At 54.0% G+C, this 18,167-nt stretch overlaps 7 protein-coding genes across 7 annotated transcripts; 5 read left to right on the top strand and 2 right to left on the bottom strand.

Moving 5' to 3' along the window:
* B0T15DRAFT_421166 (major facilitator superfamily domain-containing protein) lies at positions 1-2,152 on the top strand. The gene is made up of 3 exons (XM_062865553.1): positions 1-527; positions 608-990; positions 1,048-2,152. The coding sequence occupies exons 1-3, from the start codon at positions 364-366 to the stop codon at positions 2,013-2,015; spliced, it is 1,515 nt and encodes a 504-aa protein (XP_062719485.1). The 5' UTR covers positions 1-363; the 3' UTR covers positions 2,016-2,152.
* A 701-nt stretch (positions 2,153-2,853) lies between these two features.
* On the top strand, positions 2,854-4,452 carry B0T15DRAFT_541010 (class I glutamine amidotransferase-like protein). The gene is made up of 2 exons (XM_062869825.1): positions 2,854-3,576; positions 3,922-4,452. Exons 1-2 carry the CDS (start codon positions 3,082-3,084, stop codon positions 4,207-4,209), a joined length of 783 nt encoding a protein of 260 aa, XP_062719486.1. The 5' UTR covers positions 2,854-3,081; the 3' UTR covers positions 4,210-4,452.
* A 28-nt stretch (positions 4,453-4,480) lies between these two features.
* On the bottom strand, positions 4,481-6,483 carry B0T15DRAFT_421172 (uncharacterized protein). The gene is made up of 2 exons (XM_062865554.1): positions 5,653-6,483; positions 4,481-5,564 (listed from the first exon to the last, which is right to left on the bottom strand). Exons 1-2 carry the CDS (start codon positions 6,315-6,317, stop codon positions 4,775-4,777), a joined length of 1,455 nt encoding a protein of 484 aa, XP_062719487.1. The 5' UTR covers positions 6,318-6,483; the 3' UTR covers positions 4,481-4,774.
* A 689-nt stretch (positions 6,484-7,172) lies between these two features.
* On the top strand, positions 7,173-8,468 carry B0T15DRAFT_560900 (uncharacterized protein; the record flags this gene model as incomplete). The annotated part of the gene is made up of 2 exons (XM_062870545.1): positions 7,173-8,151; positions 8,218-8,468. The coding sequence occupies 2 exons, from the start codon at positions 7,173-7,175 to the stop codon at positions 8,466-8,468; spliced, it is 1,230 nt and encodes a 409-aa protein (XP_062719488.1).
* A 1,319-nt stretch (positions 8,469-9,787) lies between these two features.
* Positions 9,788-10,422, top strand: B0T15DRAFT_439477 (uncharacterized protein). The gene is made up of 2 exons (XM_062865891.1): positions 9,788-9,970; positions 10,052-10,422. The coding sequence occupies exons 1-2, from the start codon at positions 9,882-9,884 to the stop codon at positions 10,290-10,292; spliced, it is 330 nt and encodes a 109-aa protein (XP_062719489.1). The 5' UTR covers positions 9,788-9,881; the 3' UTR covers positions 10,293-10,422.
* A 4,422-nt stretch (positions 10,423-14,844) lies between these two features.
* Positions 14,845-15,699, bottom strand: B0T15DRAFT_560904 (Metallo-dependent phosphatase-like protein; the record flags this gene model as incomplete). Its single annotated transcript, XM_062870546.1, has 2 exons — positions 14,845-15,342; positions 15,379-15,699. 2 exons carry the CDS (start codon positions 15,697-15,699, stop codon positions 14,845-14,847), a joined length of 819 nt encoding a protein of 272 aa, XP_062719490.1.
* Positions 15,700-16,033: 334 nt separating this feature from the next.
* Positions 16,034-16,947, top strand: B0T15DRAFT_576999 (ser/Thr protein phosphatase; the record flags this gene model as incomplete). The annotated part of the gene is made up of 4 exons (XM_062871047.1): positions 16,034-16,200; positions 16,285-16,431; positions 16,461-16,859; positions 16,894-16,947. The coding sequence occupies exons 1-4, from the start codon at positions 16,087-16,089 to the stop codon at positions 16,945-16,947; spliced, it is 714 nt and encodes a 237-aa protein (XP_062719491.1). The 5' UTR covers positions 16,034-16,086.
* Positions 16,948-18,167: the final 1,220 nt, after the last annotated feature.

An 18,167-nucleotide genomic window follows, 5' to 3' on the forward strand; every position in this document is an offset into this window, starting at 1 on the left:
GGAACTTCCTTTTTGGGACACACCGCCTTCGTTTGCCATTCGCCTCGATTCTGATGCAACTGTTGGTTAGTACCTTAGTAATTACTATTTCCGTGTCTTGCTCCGATCGACGGGGGCTGAGAAAAAAAAAAGGAGGACGAAACTCTGCTGTCGTCCATCCACTTCTCAATCCATTTTCCATGTCCAGTCCGGGTCTAATTTCTATTGTTCGAAATACACTCTCCCTTCCCGCGGCTGGCGCCTTTGTGCGGGGCGTGCCCTCCTTTGCTCCAACAGCATTGACTCATTCAACGGGTTCGACTCGTCACCACCGAAACGCCACTCGAACCGGCAACCCAGTGGACATTGGTCTTGCAGAACAGGATGGCCATGCCCACCATGACCACCGCACAGCAAGAGCCGCAAGCAAGCAACACGGGCGACGAGATCGACTGGAGGGGCCCGGATGATCCAGATTGCCCCTACAACTGGCCAATGCGGAAGCGCATCTACATGACTAGCATTCCGGCCTTGCTCTGCGTCAACGTGTAAATACCTTACCTTACTATGTTCTCATCGTCCCTCCCAATCAAGAAAATCCCGTCCCTTGTTCTAATCATCCCTGCAGGTCTTTTGCTTCGTCCGTGTACACGTCCGGCGCTAGCGATATAGAACGGACATTCGGAGTCACCCGGACTGAAGCCCTGCTCGGCCTTTCTCTCTTCCTCTGGGCGCTCGGTCTCGGGGCCATTATCGCTGCGCCGGTCAGCGAGTACTATGGGCGCAGGATCGTCTACCTGACCACAGTTCCGGTGTTTGGCCTATTCATCCTCGGCTCGGGGCTGGCGCAGAACTTCGCGACATTGATCGTCTGTCGCACCCTCGCCGGCTTCTTTGGCAGTGCTGTGGTCTCCGTGGGTGGAGGCACGAATGCGGACCTCTGGCCGCCCAAGCTCGCGGGTTTCGTCTATCCTTTCTACTTTGTGTCCCCTTTTCTTGGACCGGCCTTTGGTGAGTAGTATTGTATTCTAGCGCCCCCATGGGTATTTCCCATATTGACCTGTCCAGGGCCTGTGATCGGCGGTTACTTGGTCGAGGCGAAAGGCTTCCGTTGGCTCGAATGGGTCATCCTCTTCATGTTGGCCTTCGTCTACCTGTATTCCCTTCCCCAGTCCGAAACCTACAAGAAAACCATCCTCCAAAAGCGAACGCGGTCCGAAAAACGGTCCAATGCACCACCAGCGACCAAGAAGTTCGCACTCCCGTCCGGTGCCCTCATCCAGCGCATCGTGCTCAAACCGTTCAAGATGCTCTTCGTCGAGTCCATCGTGCTCTTCATGACCATCTACATGGCCTTCAACTTCGCCGTGTTCTACAGCTTCTTCGCCGCCTTCCCGTACATCTTTGGGGGCGGCGGAGGGAAGTACAACTTCTCGTCCGGCCAGCAGGGCCTGACCTTCATCTCCATCGCGCTGGGCTGCGTCATCGGCTTCGTCGCCGTCGTCTACATCGACCGCCGCACATACCCGGCGTTGGAGGCCAAGTATGGCGTCGGCGCCGTGCCCCCGGAGTACCGTCTCTACGGCGCCATGGTCGGCTGCGCGCTCAACCCGGCTAGTCTGTTCTGGTTCGGGTGGAGCGCCAACGCGGGCGCGTTCTGGCCGAGCCCGGTGGTCGCAGCCGTGCCGTTTGCCGTGGGCAACATCATGGTGTATAGCAGCGGTGCGCTGTACATCATGAACTCCTATGGGTCGCTGCATGGTGCGAGCGCCCTCAGCGCCAACAGCCTTCTCCGATATGCTGGCGGAGGTGCGTTCCCTCTGTTTACGGTGCAGATGTTTTCGTCCTTGGGAATCGGGTGGGCGAGTAGCCTGCTGGGCTTTGTGTCGGTGGCGCTGGTGCCGGTGCCCTTTGTGTTGTACAAGTACGGCGACAGGATCAGGACGAACTCGCAGTATATCACGGTCAAGGAGCCCGTATTGGCGAATCACAATTCGTCAGGGGAGACGACAAGCGGAGAAGAGACCGGAGGTTAGAGAGACATACAAGATCTTTGCTCAGCGCATCTCTTTTAGGCACTAGTAGGGTAAGATAGTATCTAGACTTAGAGTAGTCTTGGCTTCAACGGCAACTACTACTAACCTTAGAGTGAGTTCTATATAATGAATATTCCAATCCTTGCTGCACTTTCTGAAGGAGGTGCCGGTCAGTGCGGCAGATTCGGAACTGCTGGGCACTGCCTGGTGGATGGATCACGGCGAAAGACGGCACCCCCTATTTTCTCCCTTCTACCATCCACATCATTCATGACCCATATGCCTTGCAGAGGAGCTACGGCACGCTCCTACCGGCAACTACTGCAGGATACTAGTATATCGCCGACCACAGCCCATTCGCACGGCCCGGCCCACCTTCCCTTATGTTGCATTACAGAGTGATGCCCCTGGCCGCATGCAGAGCCAAGGAGTCAAGGCCATGATTTCATGCAGCATCTTGGATGTCAACATTTCTCCCACCGACTAACCCCCACAGCGGCCCCGCCCCGAGTTCGCTCCTGCTGACGTGAGATTGAAGTACTCGCGGCGGTACACCGGCGAGGGTCAATAACTTACGTTACGAGCCGCTCTCACCCATTGGCCGGAGTATCCATAAGCGGAAACTGTGCGTTGTCATATGTCTCCTCTCCATGGATTACGATGGTTCTAGGTTGAGGTCGGATGGCGAAAGTAACTCCAAGCTGATATTCCACGTCGGCACTTCCTCCTCCGAGATGCTCCCGACGATCTGACATGACTAAGATAGAGTGAGATGGTGCCATTGTGGGGAGGCGACGCACAGATCGAGGGCTAAGACGAGTACCCCTGTGTGCTCCAAGTCAACTTGTACTTCCTCTTACTCGTAATTCAATGACCAGAAGACATAATGTCTTCATACATGACTCGGTGCTCCCATAGACCGGAACTGGCGTTAGCACTCACCAGAACTCCCCGCATCATTGTGCAGAGGAACGGAACCAAGCAGCTGCCCAACCCTACTACTCCAACCCCCTTTCCCTAAACAAACCCAGCCAGTAGAGTCGGACATAATCACCAGATCCCAAAAATGGACTCTCTACCACCACCAACCCCAATCCGCCTCGCCATCCTGCTAACAGACGAGCCACTACCAAGCATAGCCGCCAAACTAGGCGGGTTCGACAGCATCTTCACCTCGCTGCTCCGCGCGGGATGCGAGAGCCTCGACCCACCCCAACCCCTGACCTCCCAACTCACGCTGACCGCCCACAACGTGGTGGGTGCCGCTGCCGCCGGCGACGACGAGGCTTATCCGGATCCAGCCACCATCGACGCCGTGCTGATCACGGGGTCCAGATACGCGGCCTACGCGGACGACGAATGGATCGTCCGCCTGACGTACTACACGCGCCGCCTGCTCGACGGGGGCCGTGTGCGTGTCATTGGCGTGTGCTTTGGGCATCAGATCGTTGCCCGCGCGCTCGGTGCCCCGGTTGCGCGCTCGTCGGCTGGGTGGGAGTTGTCTGTGACTGAGTTGGAGCTCACTGAGGAGGGGAAGCGGGTGTTTGGGGTGAATAGTTTGGTGAGTTATATATATAATTTTTTTTCTTTTTTTTGCCCTGTCTTTAGTACTGTGGCAAGTTCCCTTTCCTCGGGAGTGGAACATGGGTGGCAGAAGGAAAGGGGGTTGGAAACCCCGACCTCCTGAGATGTTGGAACTACTCTAAAGATCTTTGTCTCTTTATGGTGAGTATGGCTTTCAAGCCCTCCCACATATAAGCCAGTTCTCTGGCTTAGCTGGGCACATCACCTTCTTCGCCTTCTTCCATCACTTACTGTTACATTACTTTCTCCGCCCCTGACCTCTGCACACTGCACCATCAGATCAACCAAATAACTCACCATTCTGGCCCGCCGTGTTTGATAGAAAATCTACCAAACCCACCGCGACGCCATCCTCGCCTACCCGCCCGGCGTCATACCGCTAGCCCGCACCGAGCTGTGTCCAAAACAGGGCATGTATGTGCCCCGCCGGCTCATCACCGTTCAGGGCCATCCAGAATTCTCTCAATTCATGATGACCGAGATGCTGCGTGTCCGCCACGCAGCCGGTACCATACCGGACGGGGCCTTCGAGGATGCCATGAGGAGGGTAGCTGATGATCACGACGGGGTTGTTGTTGCGAGGGCGTTTTTGCGGTTCTTGAGGGAGTGACTTGGTGGGTGGCTGTGTGCTGCGCTACATACAACTTAAATAGGTGACCGATTTCTTTGAGGCAGCAAAGCTGCTTGTATGCAAAAAAAAGAAAAAGGATGTGCAACTGCGAATCGAACATGTGGTCCCACAATCTCCACAGCAGAGCTGCGCACGCGGAGGAAGTTAGACGATCTCTCACAGCTCAACCACCATGCCACGAAAAGTTTCGTGGGAAGTGTGCGGTTGCGGGGGGTGCTGGAAGGAGAGCCCACCACGGGACCTTATATACCCCTATCTTACCTATCTTTACCATCAAATGTGCTACACGTTGTGGAGCGCTAGTAGCTGCTTGCCATCCAACCCTTCATCGAGCCGGGATAGCCTCTTCCAGACAGGGTCCTGAGGCCTGATACCTGGGGTCGTGGACGCTTTGAGAAGAACTCGTATTACCTGAAGGATTGCCATAATATAAGCTCCCTCCAAAGCCGTTAAGCCTTTCGTTACTTGGTAATCACCTACCATAACTACCTGACTTAGGTAGTTGAGCTCGTACCAACGTGTGCCATGTTACCGGAACCGAATCTCACTCGGTGTCCCACTCATAGAGCCAATCGTCTGAGTCGACAGCATGAGACCCTCCCCCAAAAGCCCTACATTGCAGCATATAATGCCAATAATCATGGTACCCCGGACGCAGCCAGTACCCAGCCAGGCCATCACCGTCCAACGGCCTCCACGCTCTTAGCTCATCAAACAGCACCCCGTCTCGCACCCAGCACCACCTCCCTTCGCGCTCCTCAACACGCTCTCTCCGTAGCGCCTCCGGGTAGTAGTAGCAGCAATCCCCGCGCGCATAGTAAACGCTGGGATCGACATGATGACGCTCCCGCCAATGACGTGCCGAGAGGGGGTGAAAAGCCTTCGATTGCAGGGCAAGACTGAACTCCTTCTCCTCCGGCGCCGGGCCCATCGCGCGGAACATGTCCTCCACGGGACCCAGCACGGCCCTCTCGAACAGGGACATCATGTCCCGCCGGCTCTCCATCACGGGCGGGCTTACGTCGGCCAGCAGAGCGACGTAGACGTTGCGCGCGTCTGGGAACGTCCGCGGGATCAGCTCGCAGAGGTCGTGGAATGCCGTGTTAGTGGACTCGAGAGGCGAGCCCGAGGCGGCCTGTGCTCGCTCGTAGACGGCGGACATGATTTTGGAGTTGATGGTCTTGCGGTGGTCAAAAAGGTCCCATATCAGTTCGAGCGCGGGGATGCGCGCTAGGTGATGCGGCGGCAGCAGACGGGGGAGGTCCAGCAGGAGGGGCAGGCTGGAGATGTGAAAGGCGTTGGTCCGGTACAGGATGTCGATGCCATCGATATAGCTGTGTCCGAGTAAGATTGGTCAGTCCAAATGGAAATAGATGGTCTTTGGAAAACTTGAAAGGGGCTAGTGGGACGCTTTTCACATACGCCTGTCGACACGCCAACAACCAGCCCATAATACCAATGAAACACTCATCGTCTGCCATGGGACGGTCGGAATGCACTACTATGGGTTCACAGCGACATAGCGTACCCCATTCCGAAGGATCTCTCTCAAAACTTGGCGCAGTGATACAACCGTCCTTCCATGGCTCGAGCCTCAATCGTGGTGGGAATGGTCCAGGGTCGCCTGCCCAGATCGGATCGGCTTCGACCACACGGCGATGGCACACGCAACTAAACCACTGCCATCGCTTTGGCTGGCTGGTGTCGCGGACGAGATCGGATCCCAAGCCGCAGTGGCGGCGGCGACTGGCTCGTGCCCCCTTCTCGTCCGCACGTGGCGACAGGAACGTTCTCATTCTTCTGCCCATGCTGAGTTGTGACTTGCGGACGAGTGGGTGATCGTAGGTGAGGTCAACGTGTAAAGTGCGGCTGCCGAATGCCTGGGCCAAGATCCGTTGCCGGACCTCCAGCGGCAACGTCCCGAAGAGCCCGTAGTTTGGTCCCATGCAGTTTGCTGTGGTTGCCGGGAGGATGGGCCAATCTGCGCGGTACGGCGGCTCCGGCGTGGCATGGCCGTCTTCAGCTTTCGGCGGATTGTCCGTAGAGATTTTGTGTTTCAGCCATCGCTTAAAGGCAGTCGTTGCCATGATAACCGAAGGTGTCGCGTTGCGCACCAATGGCCAACCTAGACTCGCTTGTTTGTTGGTGAGGTGACGTTCATTACTGCAGGCGACCGGGATAATTCCTAGAAAGGTTTTAATGTCACCTTCTCTACCTCTAACAGGGTCCACGTGGGGTTATATCAGCTCCGAAATCACACGAATGTTGGAAAAGACAGCGCCACGCACTGGTAGTCTGGTTTCCAGATAAATTTCTTGACGGATGATATGTTGCAGCGGCAAGTTCCGAACATGGTCAACTTTAGTCTTCTAGGGGCCAGGGCAGTCACAAACAAGAGGAAGTGAGTCTCTATTCCCTTTGTGATGCTTGAGACCGATATCCAGCCTGCTCTACCAATCTGACCAGTCGCTAGTGTAAGGTAGGCGGGCACTTCATACTTGTGGTTCAGCTCGAGATTTCGCTGAGCCCGAGTAGTAACTGTGTCAGAGGCATAATAAAGACTCTTTCTTCGGGCCTTTGAACATTATCTTATCCTAGACAATGCGCTTTGTGTAGCCCCGACTAAAGCGCTGGACGGATAAAGAGCAAAATGCGACTTCTTTGTTTTTCACCAGCGATAGGAAGCCGTGAATGGCATCAAAGGTGTTGGGGGGGGGGGGGGTGTTTTGGGGTTGGGGGTTCGTATTCTGCATAACAAGCTCATTGTCCTCAGCAACAATTGAGACACCTGCATTGTTTTACGCAAAGGCACAACTATCCAGAAAAGAAAGTGTAGGTCCCGCTGAGGTTCGTCGCAGATATAAAACGCGACTGGTCCGTCCCAACCTGGAATGTACCGAATCCGGCCTGGTATCAAACCTTGAGCAAATCTCTATCACACAATGGCTATCACTCGCACCACCACCCTCACTGCGGTCCTCTGTGCCCTCAGCGGCGTTGCCCGCGGGCACATGGTCATGAACACGCCCACGCCGTACAACTACCACGGGGCCAGCAAGCTCGTACAAGTCAACCCTCTTGGCGAGTCCTTCCCCTTCCCCTGCCAAGGGGCCTTCGACGTCGTCTCCACCACGCAAATCACGGCCGGCACCACGCAGCTCGTCAACTTCACCGGCGGCGCCCAGCACGGCGGCGGCTCGTGCCAGTTCGGCCTCACCTACGCCAACCCGCCGTCCACGGACAAGTCCAAGTTCAAGACGATCTACACTCTAATCGGCGGATGCCCGGTCGACGCCGCGGGCAACCTGCCCGTGACCGGCACGGACCAGGACGGGCGCGCCGACTCGGTGCACTGCGGCAACGACTCCGGCAAGGAATGCATCCGCCAGTTCGAGATCCCCATCCCGAAAGAGCTGCCCAACGGCGACGCCACGTTTGTCTGGTCGTGGTTCAACGAGATCGGCAACCGCGAGATGTACATGAACTGCGCGCCCGTCACCATCACGGGCGGCAGCGGCGACGACACGTCGTTCCTCGATGGGCTGGAGGACATGTTCGTGGCCAATATCCCCGGGGAGTGCACCACCGGCCCCGGCATCTTGAATATCCCCAACCCAGGTAAGTACGGGAAGGTGCTGAAGCAGCCGACGCCCGGCAGCGAGGGCAGCTGTCCCAAGGCGGCGGGCATTCCGACGTTTGAGGGCGACAATGGCAGTGGCAGTGGCAGTGGCAGTGGCAGTGGCAACGGTGGTGGGAGCGACTCGTCGGTTATTATTCGGCCGCCGTCGTCTTCCAGCACGTCTGCCACCTCTGCTCCTGCTGCTTCGAGTCCCGCCTCGGCTCAGCCCAACCCAGTTGAGACGTCCACTTCTGATGATGGCGGCGTTTCATCAAATGTTCGTTCCCCTCTTCCCACTGCAGGTACCACCACCAGTACTGAAACTGGTGCTACCTCGGGGGGTGCTGCTTCCTCTACTACTACTATAGCCCCCATTCCCACTCCTACCGCTGGATCTGACTCCGGTGTTGGCATTGGCCGTCTGCCATGCTCAGGTGAAGAAGGATCCCTCGTTTGCTTCAGCCCAACTTCGTTCGGTCTCTGCGCCAACGGCATGGCGATCCCGCAGCCTGTGGCCCCCGGCACGACTTGCACCAATGGCAAGATTGTTCGCCGGGGACTTTGGAGCGCCAAGTTCACCACCGTGCTGATGAACAGGCATGGCGATGATGCATTTTAAGCTCGCCAACGAGAGGCTCTTACTACTAGTAGTAGTACGGACAAGTACATAAGAGTGCCACAGTACTAGTACTACCTGTACTATTATCCCCCAAAGCTTCTTCTTTTCCTTGACTTCACCTTCGGAAGCCGCAGATAGACTGAAATCAAAAGAGCAAGATTGTTGGTAATCCTAGAGAGTGTGTACCTAGGCTCTAAAGTACTAAACGTAATACAGAACATACTATGGCACCCGCCGGGAATGGCGCCCCTCCCGATCGGGTAGGGCCCCGCGTCCAATTATTATAGCCCAGGGAGGACCAATGAGAACAGGAACGATAGGAACGGACATCGTTCTAGACGTTCCAGGGAGGAACGGCGAGCACAGGTACTGTTCCAGGTCTTCCAGGTACGGAGGTGCCTGTCGAGGGAGCTGTATATAGATCCATCATTCTGTCACTTATTCATATAGCTAGCTTCCTCAGTTAGCAATCCAAGCAATAGGTCTTACTCTATTATATAGACATTACAGGCGGCATTGTTGTGAACCTTTTGGCTTCACCGAACCATTATACCTTGTGTTATCACCTTGAACCAAGACTGTCCCTTTCAGAGGATAGGGGCCGCTACCGGGTTCGTCACACCCTTTCCCCTTTTTCAGGCACTTATTTTGCGAAGTTCCATAGGTAGCCAAATAGTTCAGTTCCGAGGTTGGGCGCTAACCAGTGACTGCGTGAGCATTACGCTTAAGATACGAAACGGTCCCGGCGATGTTGCGGTGTTTGTGGCCTTGATCGATCTCACTCTAGCGTTTATTATATGGGTAGGTATTCTTCCAAGCGAGGTACAAATTACCTTTTTTTTTTTTTTTTTTCAACTATTGAAGGACAACAATCCACAAGCAATTACGGAGTATGCCGCATCGAAAGCTCGCCGTCAGTGGAGCGGTCCTAGTCCTAGCAATAGCTCGGTTGACCAGGACTAGGTAATCAGCTCGGACTGTTCGACATCTCGCATGACTATGATTGGCAAGTTCGGACTGTTCGAGATTTTACCTCTTGACCAGAACTAGTCAGCTCGGACTGTTCGAGATTGCGTCCAGCGTCGGTCCGAGCACTTACCGCCTATTGTCGAGCAGTAAGTTGCCAGGATTGTGTGTTGATACGGCGACATGGCCTGCACCGGAGAGATGGCCACTCGCTCTGGCGCATAAGCCAAGCTCCTAACCAGGGCGTTGAAACCGAAGAGGTCTCTGGGCAACAATGGTGTAATCCAGAAGTATAAGTACCGCCAGTCCCTCTCTCTTGGGCAGGCGTTCTCCAACTGGCATCAAGCCCACAACAGCAACACAACAACGGAACTTGCTTCAACCAGTACAGCCGCGTCTAAACATCCTTTCTCACGCCTCGCTATCAACCCTGTTGCCGTAGCCAATATGCGCGCCACCGCCGTCATCCTCTTCATCGCCGGCCTCTCAAGCACTGCCTGGGGCGCCTCCACCAGAATGTACAGCGACGAGAACTGGTATGTAACTGTTCTTTTGTGGCGTCGACGGCGGAAGCAGCGCGGTCCTTGATACTAAGAAATGGCCTTGCACACTGGCAGTCAAAATCAGATCGACAGAAAGGTCTTCAACGGCATCACCACGGGCGATGCACCCATCCGGGGCGGCGTCAAGGCTATTAAGACGGACTCGTCCTCGGGGGCCTGGTTCGCCTACCAGCGCAACGACGGCACCAGATGCACAGGCAGCCGTATTGGGAAGGTCGAGAACAACAAGTGCATTAGGATTTCCGACCAGGGAATTGGCTGCACTCGTCTTTGCAGCGGAGCGCTGGGTTGCTGAGAGCTACAACCAGCTAGGTAGACATCTGGGGCTCCCGAGCAGGAGGCTCTAGTAGAACAATCAACAGCTATAAGATCGAAGGAGTATACGTTCTAGGTGCATTGGCACGAGACGTAGAGTTGGGCTGGGACAAGTCAGTTTCACCTCTGCGCTATACTGTTGGAATGTTTCTCTTTGCCTGTATAACCCTGCAAGGCCGTGATCGTGGATGTTGACTTTGAACCCCTCAAATAGGCCCTCGGTCCAAGATCTGTAATACTCTGTATTACTATAGCCCAGATATAGACACAAGTAGAAGCGACCCAAAACAGACGGAGCGTCGACTCGGCTGTCAGGCCATCGACCTGCGACGACCTTCACCGAAGACTATTCCGGTCTGTAGTGTCAATCTGCATGTGCTCCCCGTTGCCGTGGCCGCAAGTGCATTCGCCAAAAGGGTCTGCTTTGTGCTTGGCTTGGAACCTCTGGCAAAAGCAGCGAATCAACTGTGAGTGAGGATTGATATCGTAGGGGTATTTCCGATCAAAAGCGGCGTGCTTGGGGTTAGTCTTTTTGTGGGTGCAGCGGCCAGAGTTAGGCTTAGGAGGTTCAGGCTGCTTAGACTGCTTAGACTGCTTATGCCGCTTAAACATTTTGACGCTGGTTTACGGTTGAGGTGTAAAGCATGTTAGCGAAGGCTCGAGAGGACGGGATGTAGGAGATACGTACTAAAAGATAAAGGATCGGCAGTAGAGTAATCTATAGGTAATGGGACTTCCGGCTTGGGGCTCCGAGTTAGGTTATGAAAGTTGTTATTGTGTTGTAAAGACGAGCGTGATGCAGAATGAAAAGTCCTGCAAGCCGCAGACGACGGAGAGGTAGTATATATACGCGTTTTATCCCGCGAAGAAGGCAATAAAACTAGAGACATCATGTCCTTGGAGATGCGTAGTTGCCCGGCGCTGAAACAGGACGCTGCAAGGCAACGCGAGTTCAGTAGAGCCGATGGTTTCGGACTGTGGAGAAATCTGATCCAGACTGTGGTTTAACCATACTCGGTCCAGCTTCTCGGCGGCCCGAGCATAGGCAATCACATCAATTGATGAGACACTAAGTGGAATGTGGCAAGCCACAGTCCGAATGAACTTTGCCTACAGTCCGAAACCCTTGGCTGTTTTTGATTCGCAAAGCGGCCAGGTCAAGCAGCCGTTGGGCCCACATCGCGATTCCTATCTCTGCCAAGTTTGAAGTGGCAACCCAACTCAATTCTCACCTCTCAGTGCTCTCGCTGAAATCCCAAGGTTTCCGAAAACACCACCACTTCGCACACCGCCATCATGCATCGCGTTCCCACCATAATAAGCGAGGATATGCTGGGGGCGCTCGTCAGCATTATGCTCAAGGTCGATCAGCCCACCGGCCGCACAGTCCAAGGCGTCGTCGGGCAGCTCCTAACTACTATAGAGGCAATTACCCGCGGGGCATCAAAGTACGCTTGACGGACGGGACGGTTGGCCACGCCCAGAGCATGGTGGAAGGCCCTACGTCATCAGCATCGCAAGTCCAACTAGAGGGCGCGGCGATCATCGTAGCCGAGACACTAGCGGCGGCCGGGCCACGTATAACGGGCCGGGCCCAGGGGAGGCCACGCCGTAGCGACCGCATGTTTCTAAGCTTATTTTGTCGAAGGGTTGTCCTCCTACTATAGTAACTAACTACCTTCCCTACGAAAGGAACTATACCCAAAATCCTAACAAATCTGAATCTGGCCTTGGATTCTCTTGCTCCACAAGGACCTTCTAAATTAATAAGATCCGACTAGGGAACATTTTCAGGGAACGTGCACGCTCCCTAAGGTACTACCCTACCACGTCCCAGCTTCCAAAGCGTCTTTCTGCAGACGCGAAAATACATCACCATCTAGAAACATCCCTGAAGTTGCCATCGTCGCGCACGAAATGCCGCCTTTCCAACATGACCCCATTACCGTACTGATATATCCAGCTATCTCTGGGGGCTTTCACCAGAAGTCCGCGTGGCCCAACCCTTGTCACGGTGAAGATCCATCACCACCCGAGCAGTGACGGAGCCGATGCCGCCGTGAGTCGACCCCGATAGCGACCGGTGTATTTGCATTCAGCATTTGTCGTCCTGCAAAGGGTCGTAGCGACGCACAAGGGCTCGTCGCTCTCAGAGTTCTTGGCGATCTGGATAGTACTGAACAGGAGAGATTGTCGATGGGGGCGGAAAGACCGGGCTAAGTAGTTCGTCGACGGACCACTTCAACGTAACGTTGACGGGGAAGGCAAAGCAAACCAGTATATTAGGCTCGTCAATAACCGCGCACCACTGGCGGGGCTCATATCGGGAAGCCCCTAACGCAGTAAACTGACCGTAGAGCAGCGCCGACTGGTGGAGCTCATGTCGGGAACCTGGAAGCTTGAAACCTAACAGGCTGAGGGTAGGGCAGCGGCACTGCTTTTCTCGGCAAATTCCAGTCAGGGACCCACGAAGGGAGATAGTAGGGATCCTTTTGGCCCGGTAGAATCCAAGTTGGCAGCCGAACCTTTTCAGCCTCCCGCAGTACCAAGTCGAGTGAGTATTGAGATAGTTGACCGTTAGATGCTTCAGGTCCCTGCCGAACGAGTACATTGATCATGGGCGACTGTTCATGAACTCAAGGTTGCTCGAGCAGGTAACGAGCCGTTTTGATGTAGACCTGTTCGACTGGGAGTCCGCAGTCTACGAAGTCTTCGGGCGGTTCATCCCACACAGGCAGCATGCCAAAAAGCCCATACAGATTGTCTCGTAGGTCTGTGGCGATGGAGTCCGATCAAGGTGTTACGGCTCCGTTCAAATAACGATCGATCTACTATGTTCGTCGGCGGTTATACTGTACCTACGGGTCTTTTTGATACGACGACCTCTTGCAAGATCCACGTCCTTGTGAACAAGGGCTGACCTAGAAGATCCCGCTCCACTGTTGCAATAGCCTCGTCATGTTCGTCTTTGCGAACAATGGGCTAGAGATCGGCTTTCGAAAGCACGAATTCTATTTTCGGGCGTGAGGGAACCAAGAAATATGACTGTATGGCTGGCTTGCGAATAGATCAATCCCATTAGTGAAACCTGGCAATTGCGTTCTTGGATATTGCCCTGGTCGATGCAGATAGCATTAGCCCTATTACCAAGCAGGGGATGGACATGTGGTGCACGCCGTGGAGAGCAGTATCTAGCGAGGCTGTCAGGGCGATCACCCTCTTGTTGAGGATGATAGACCCTTTTTCTCCTGGATTTCCCTATATCTAGGAGATAGTAATGTAGCCGGCGTGGATGTTCTTGTGGCACTGGCTGATTGTGGTGTGAACCAAGCGCCCACGAAGGTCTGCCTCCGGCTGCTCGGAAGGTTCTAGCAGCACAGGCGGAGAGAGTTGAGCTCGGAGAGTAGTTCGTAGATGAATCCGCTTGCTTCTATGTTTTCAGCACCCAAGATAACTTAGGACCTCGACTGAGAGTATGAGACATAGTGTTAGAAGATGTGCGAAATAGGATATCTAGACTGATCTTACCATTCTCCAGCACGGCTATACAATGTCGACGATATTAGGTTACGGGGTGTCCTATAACCCTCGTGTCACAAGGAATTAGGCATATAGGTACGGAACCAATATGCCGGGAGCTTAGGAAGCGGCTTTCTATGCACGGGCCGCTTGCTAGGATATTAGGGTGGTCCTCTCACCACCACTTTGCTTCTTTTCTCTTACTTAGCTAGAACCCAATATACTCTCTTCGTTTAGGCCTTTCGGTGCGCTCCATCATCTGCGATACCTCGTCCTTCCCCGCTCTCAATATGTCAGGCTCCGGCGGGGCTGCGGTTAATGTCTAATTGCAATTCGAAGGTACCTTAGATTGTGGACTGTGTAACATGGCAGCTGATAGAGAATCAAAGGTATGATGTTGAAGGCTAATGAACAGGTCGGTCTAAAGGGCGGTTTATTGATGCATTTCAGTCAACGAAATGATTCTGGTGATAGTACTCCTTCACTGCTGAAAGGGATGTTGTTCTGAGGATGGTTTCTGGCTGTCCCAGGCAAATGATCTAATTACCTATCGTCCCACACCACAGGGTAGCTCCTTCCATCAGCACTGATGAAACCGACAGGTAGGTTGACAACAGTGCCTTAAACAAATGATGCGCTTTTCTGAGTGTCATATATAGACCTTTCGGACTATTACCCAATATAATCCTTTCTTTCCTCCTCTATCCCGCTCCTTTTGCTTTTCTCTAATATATCTTCCTCCTCCTTTATACCTGGGAACCTATGTGAGATCTGTTATTGGTTAAAGTATTAGGTTGGTCTGGTATTCCGTATTCCTTAACCGTTAAGATGACAGTCTGGGAAGTCCAATCGTGATAGGCAAAAAAGCATGTCTCGTAAACAGAGTCGGCTTCGTTAGCGAAGTTTGCGTTCCCACGCCGGAGGAAACAAGCCGGAGGAACCACGCCGGAGACGAGAGTGAAGTTGCATACTAGTAGCGCATCGCCTCCTTCAATCAACATTCGACACATTATTCACACAGTAATGACCATGGACGCATCAAACTCCTGCCTATGCTTCGATTTGCTGCCTCCCATTGCTCGAGTGGCACCAGGGAGAACGTATCCCCGTTGATTCGATACCACCCTGATGCCGTCCCGTACGAACCGGCTTGAGTAATGCGTGTGGCCAAACACCCACACCTTGACACCCTCCCATCCGTTTCCATCTATAAGATCGGTCGCAAATGCCGACGTCCAGGGGTTGCTGGTGTGTTCTGGTCGGGACGTGCCCTCAATACACGGGGCGTGATGTGTGGCGATGAGAAGGCGGCTCTTCCCGGAAGCCGCGTCGGTCATGACCTGTACGACTCGGTCCCGAAGCCAATCGACTTCTTCGGTATGAAGCTGGTTATGCTTTTGTACGCTCCACAGCTCAATCTTCTTGAAGTCGTTGACCTTCGCCTCGACAACGCTGGACGAATCTGCTGGGATTGCTGACCAGAGTGTACATCCCAGAATAGTCAGGCTAGACTGTGGATCATCCCATCAGGCGCGATGAAGCAGTACCAGTCCGTTTGTCAATGTCGGCTCTTTCGAGAGACGTTGCGCGGCTTCGAGGCCAGATGGATAATCCAGTCCGTAAAACTCGTGGTTTCCTAAGACCAAGAATACCCTCCTATAGCGGACAACTTGTGCTTGGAGGAAGCCGCGGTATGCATCGTAATCGATTAGGCGGCCGATATCACCTCCCAGAAGTAGAAAGGGTGCGGAGACGGGGAAGGTGAAGGCCGAGTATTGGTCCCCCACTTCTAGGTGTAGATCGGAAAGAATCTGGACTCGGGGCATTGAAACGAGATGCTGCCGCACTTTGCTCAACAGACCCTCCATCCTGCTGTGAGGCAACTCGCTAGAATGCATACGGTAGGGCGTCGAGTATCAAGCACGGCCGGGATTACTCGAAGGCTGTTTGTTCTATATCACAAGCAAAACGCCCAATTTCAGGAATGGCCACGCTTTGCGGGAGGAGACTTATGGTTATTGTTGTGGTCTTGTCTGTGTGTCAGGAAGAAAACCTCGGCCGATCGAGATGGCTGGATGCAACTTCTAATACAGAGCTGGGAGAGTGAATGAGAGGTGGCTACACAGTAAATCTCACAGTATATACAGTATACAAAGAACACCCAATCAGGCAGCGAGGGGGCACAGTGTCACACTGTAAAAGCACACCCGCTCCAGAACAACAAACACGGAAGACGACGCCATCACGATATCAAGATGGACTGGACGACAGTAAAGGTAGCTTGCCTCATCCTCAAACATCACGGCGTCTCTGCATGCATCGTCGGAGAGCTGGCTCTCAACTACTACAATGTGCCACGCGTTTGCCATGTAAGCGCCCACTGAAGCTGGAGCTGAAATTCGCGACGCGTAGGTACCTAATTTGGACTGACAGTTGGGTGTTTCAACCGCCAGGATGTGCAGATATGCGTTCCCAAACTAAGCTCCGCCGTTGCGGCGGGCATACTTTGCTCAACTGGATTATTCGAGCCGTTCGAGCATGAGCAGAATGCGGAGTTCAACAATTACGCCCAGTACAAGCAAGGGCTCCCGCACCTGCTAGTACACCAGGCTGGGTGTATCCGAGCCAGACGATCATCATATTCTCAGCCTCCTTTTTCGGGCTGGACCCGATCAAGGAGGTTCTCGTTCAACCATTCGCAGATCGCGATGTCTACATCAGCAAGGAAACTCAGGGTCTCAGCCGGGACGACCTCACTCATCTGCGGCTGCCCCGTCTGGCACCGCTCATTGGTGGATTGGCCAAGAGGTACCTGGATACACGAGATGACGTGTCCATGATTGCGTTAGAGCAACTGGTTGACGGTATGAACCCCGACGAGTCTTGGGTTCAACAGTACCTCGAAGGCGCTGAACCTGCCGTCAGGGCACTGGTCATGGATTTGGTTCGCGACAAAAAGTCCAGGATAGACTATTTCTCGGATAACCAAGTCACCTGCTTCATCAAGGATGAAAAGGAGGCAGCAAATGTTAGGCTGATTCCTGGCTACCATACTTACCTAGCAGGAGCGCCGCCTAGCCCAACCAACGCCCTGTGGTAGCCAGAAGGATGGATAGGAAATGGCAGAGTAAATCGCTATGTAAACGGCAAGATAGATGGGGAAAGATGAAATGGATAGTAGATGGTAGGGTATATGATCACTAGCTCGCAGGAGCACCGCCCAGCCCACCAACGCCCTGGTGTAGCCAAAAAGATAGACCGGAAATGGCAAAGTAAATCGCAATGTAAATGGCAGTATAGATAGCAGGTATCTCACCCTCCCTTCCCACAAGATGAATAATGGATCGCGAAGTAAATTCCAGAGTCAACACCAGGTGTAAATGGTGAACACTACCAAGTTAGCAGGGGGCCACACCCTCCGACCAAACGCCCCGGCTAGCCAGGCAGTATAGATCAGCGGACAAAAATGGCGGAATGGATGACAAAGAAGAGAGTGAATGACGGTAAAGTGGCAGTAGATCTGAAAAGATCGCGGGAGTCCCAGCCCTCCCTCCTAACTCCACGCGGTAGATGGTGAAGTGTACCATGGCACCGCCAGAAGCGCCCATTACCCCCAGAAACCCACAATACCCCCAGAATCCCTCAATACCCCCAGGAACCCACGACACCCCCATAAACCCTCGAAGCCCCAATCAAGACACCAGGGTCGACAGCAGGCAATCTCAACTCGCCCTCCTCGTGAACGAGCCAGAATCGAGGAGATCCCTGCTTCAATGCCCTGATCTTCCAAGAGTGGTGTCACGAACGCGACCACGGCCCATAGGTAGAATCGGTAGGATGGTGCTGAGCGCGAGGGTACTGGTGCTTGCAACTGCGAGCTGGTCTGGAGGTTGAAGAAGGATGCCAGAATCCCTCAATTCCCCTACTAGAACCGTCAGTCCCCCCTTCCCCCCCCCCCCCCCCCAGAAATGCTCAGTGGCGCGTCGAATGAGCCCGACCTGGGCGACCGAGCACCATTTCTTAGCCAACCTGACCGTGGAACCTTTTGGCGCACACCGAGTATTTCCCTTGTACCTCCAGGTCTTCTCGGATGTCGTGCCGCGAAGCAGCGGACGGTGCTGAGGAGGTGCGTGCCGCAAAATGTCGGTTACACTGGCTGAGGACTGTAGGGCACCACCACGCAAGAGCGGGCAATGCATGAAACGAGAACGACTGTGTGAAAGCCGCTAGGGAGAGGTGTCATGGTTGTGATTGACCCGACAGACTGATATGTGATTTCTGCAAGACTTGGCTATTAGCTTTACAATTCATGTTGATGGTTTGGAGATTTTGGGGA

The sequence above is a fragment of the Chaetomium strumarium genome, assembly GCF_033439665.1.
Source record: "Chaetomium strumarium strain CBS 333.67 chromosome Unknown B0T15scaffold_6, whole genome shotgun sequence".
Lineage (NCBI taxonomy): Eukaryota > Fungi > Ascomycota > Sordariomycetes > Sordariales > Chaetomiaceae > Chaetomium > Chaetomium strumarium.

Bases quoted from the DNA above. Each gene is read 5' to 3' on its own strand.
- B0T15DRAFT_421166 (XM_062865553.1), top strand. From the start codon at position 364: ATGGCCATGCCCACCATGACCACCGCACAGCAAGAGCCGCAAGCAAGC. The intron at 528-607 runs GTAAATACCTTA...TCATCCCTGCAG, and splicing joins GCCTTGCTCTGCGTCAACGT to GTCTTTTGCTTCGTCCGTGT. The intron at 991-1,047 runs GTGAGTAGTATT...TGACCTGTCCAG, and splicing joins TTTTCTTGGACCGGCCTTTG to GGCCTGTGATCGGCGGTTAC.
- B0T15DRAFT_541010 (XM_062869825.1), top strand. From the start codon at position 3,082: ATGGACTCTCTACCACCACCAACCCCAATCCGCCTCGCCATCCTGCTA. The intron at 3,577-3,921 runs GTGAGTTATATA...CGTGTTTGATAG, and splicing joins TGTTTGGGGTGAATAGTTTG to AAAATCTACCAAACCCACCG.
- B0T15DRAFT_421172 (XM_062865554.1), bottom strand. From the start codon at position 6,317: ATGGCAACGACTGCCTTTAAGCGATGGCTGAAACACAAAATCTCTACG. The intron at 5,565-5,652 runs GTATGTGAAAAG...ACTCGGACACAG, and splicing joins TTGTTGGCGTGTCGACAGGC to CTATATCGATGGCATCGACA.
- B0T15DRAFT_439477 (XM_062865891.1), top strand. From the start codon at position 9,882: ATGCGCGCCACCGCCGTCATCCTCTTCATCGCCGGCCTCTCAAGCACT. The intron at 9,971-10,051 runs GTATGTAACTGT...GCACACTGGCAG, and splicing joins ATGTACAGCGACGAGAACTG to TCAAAATCAGATCGACAGAA.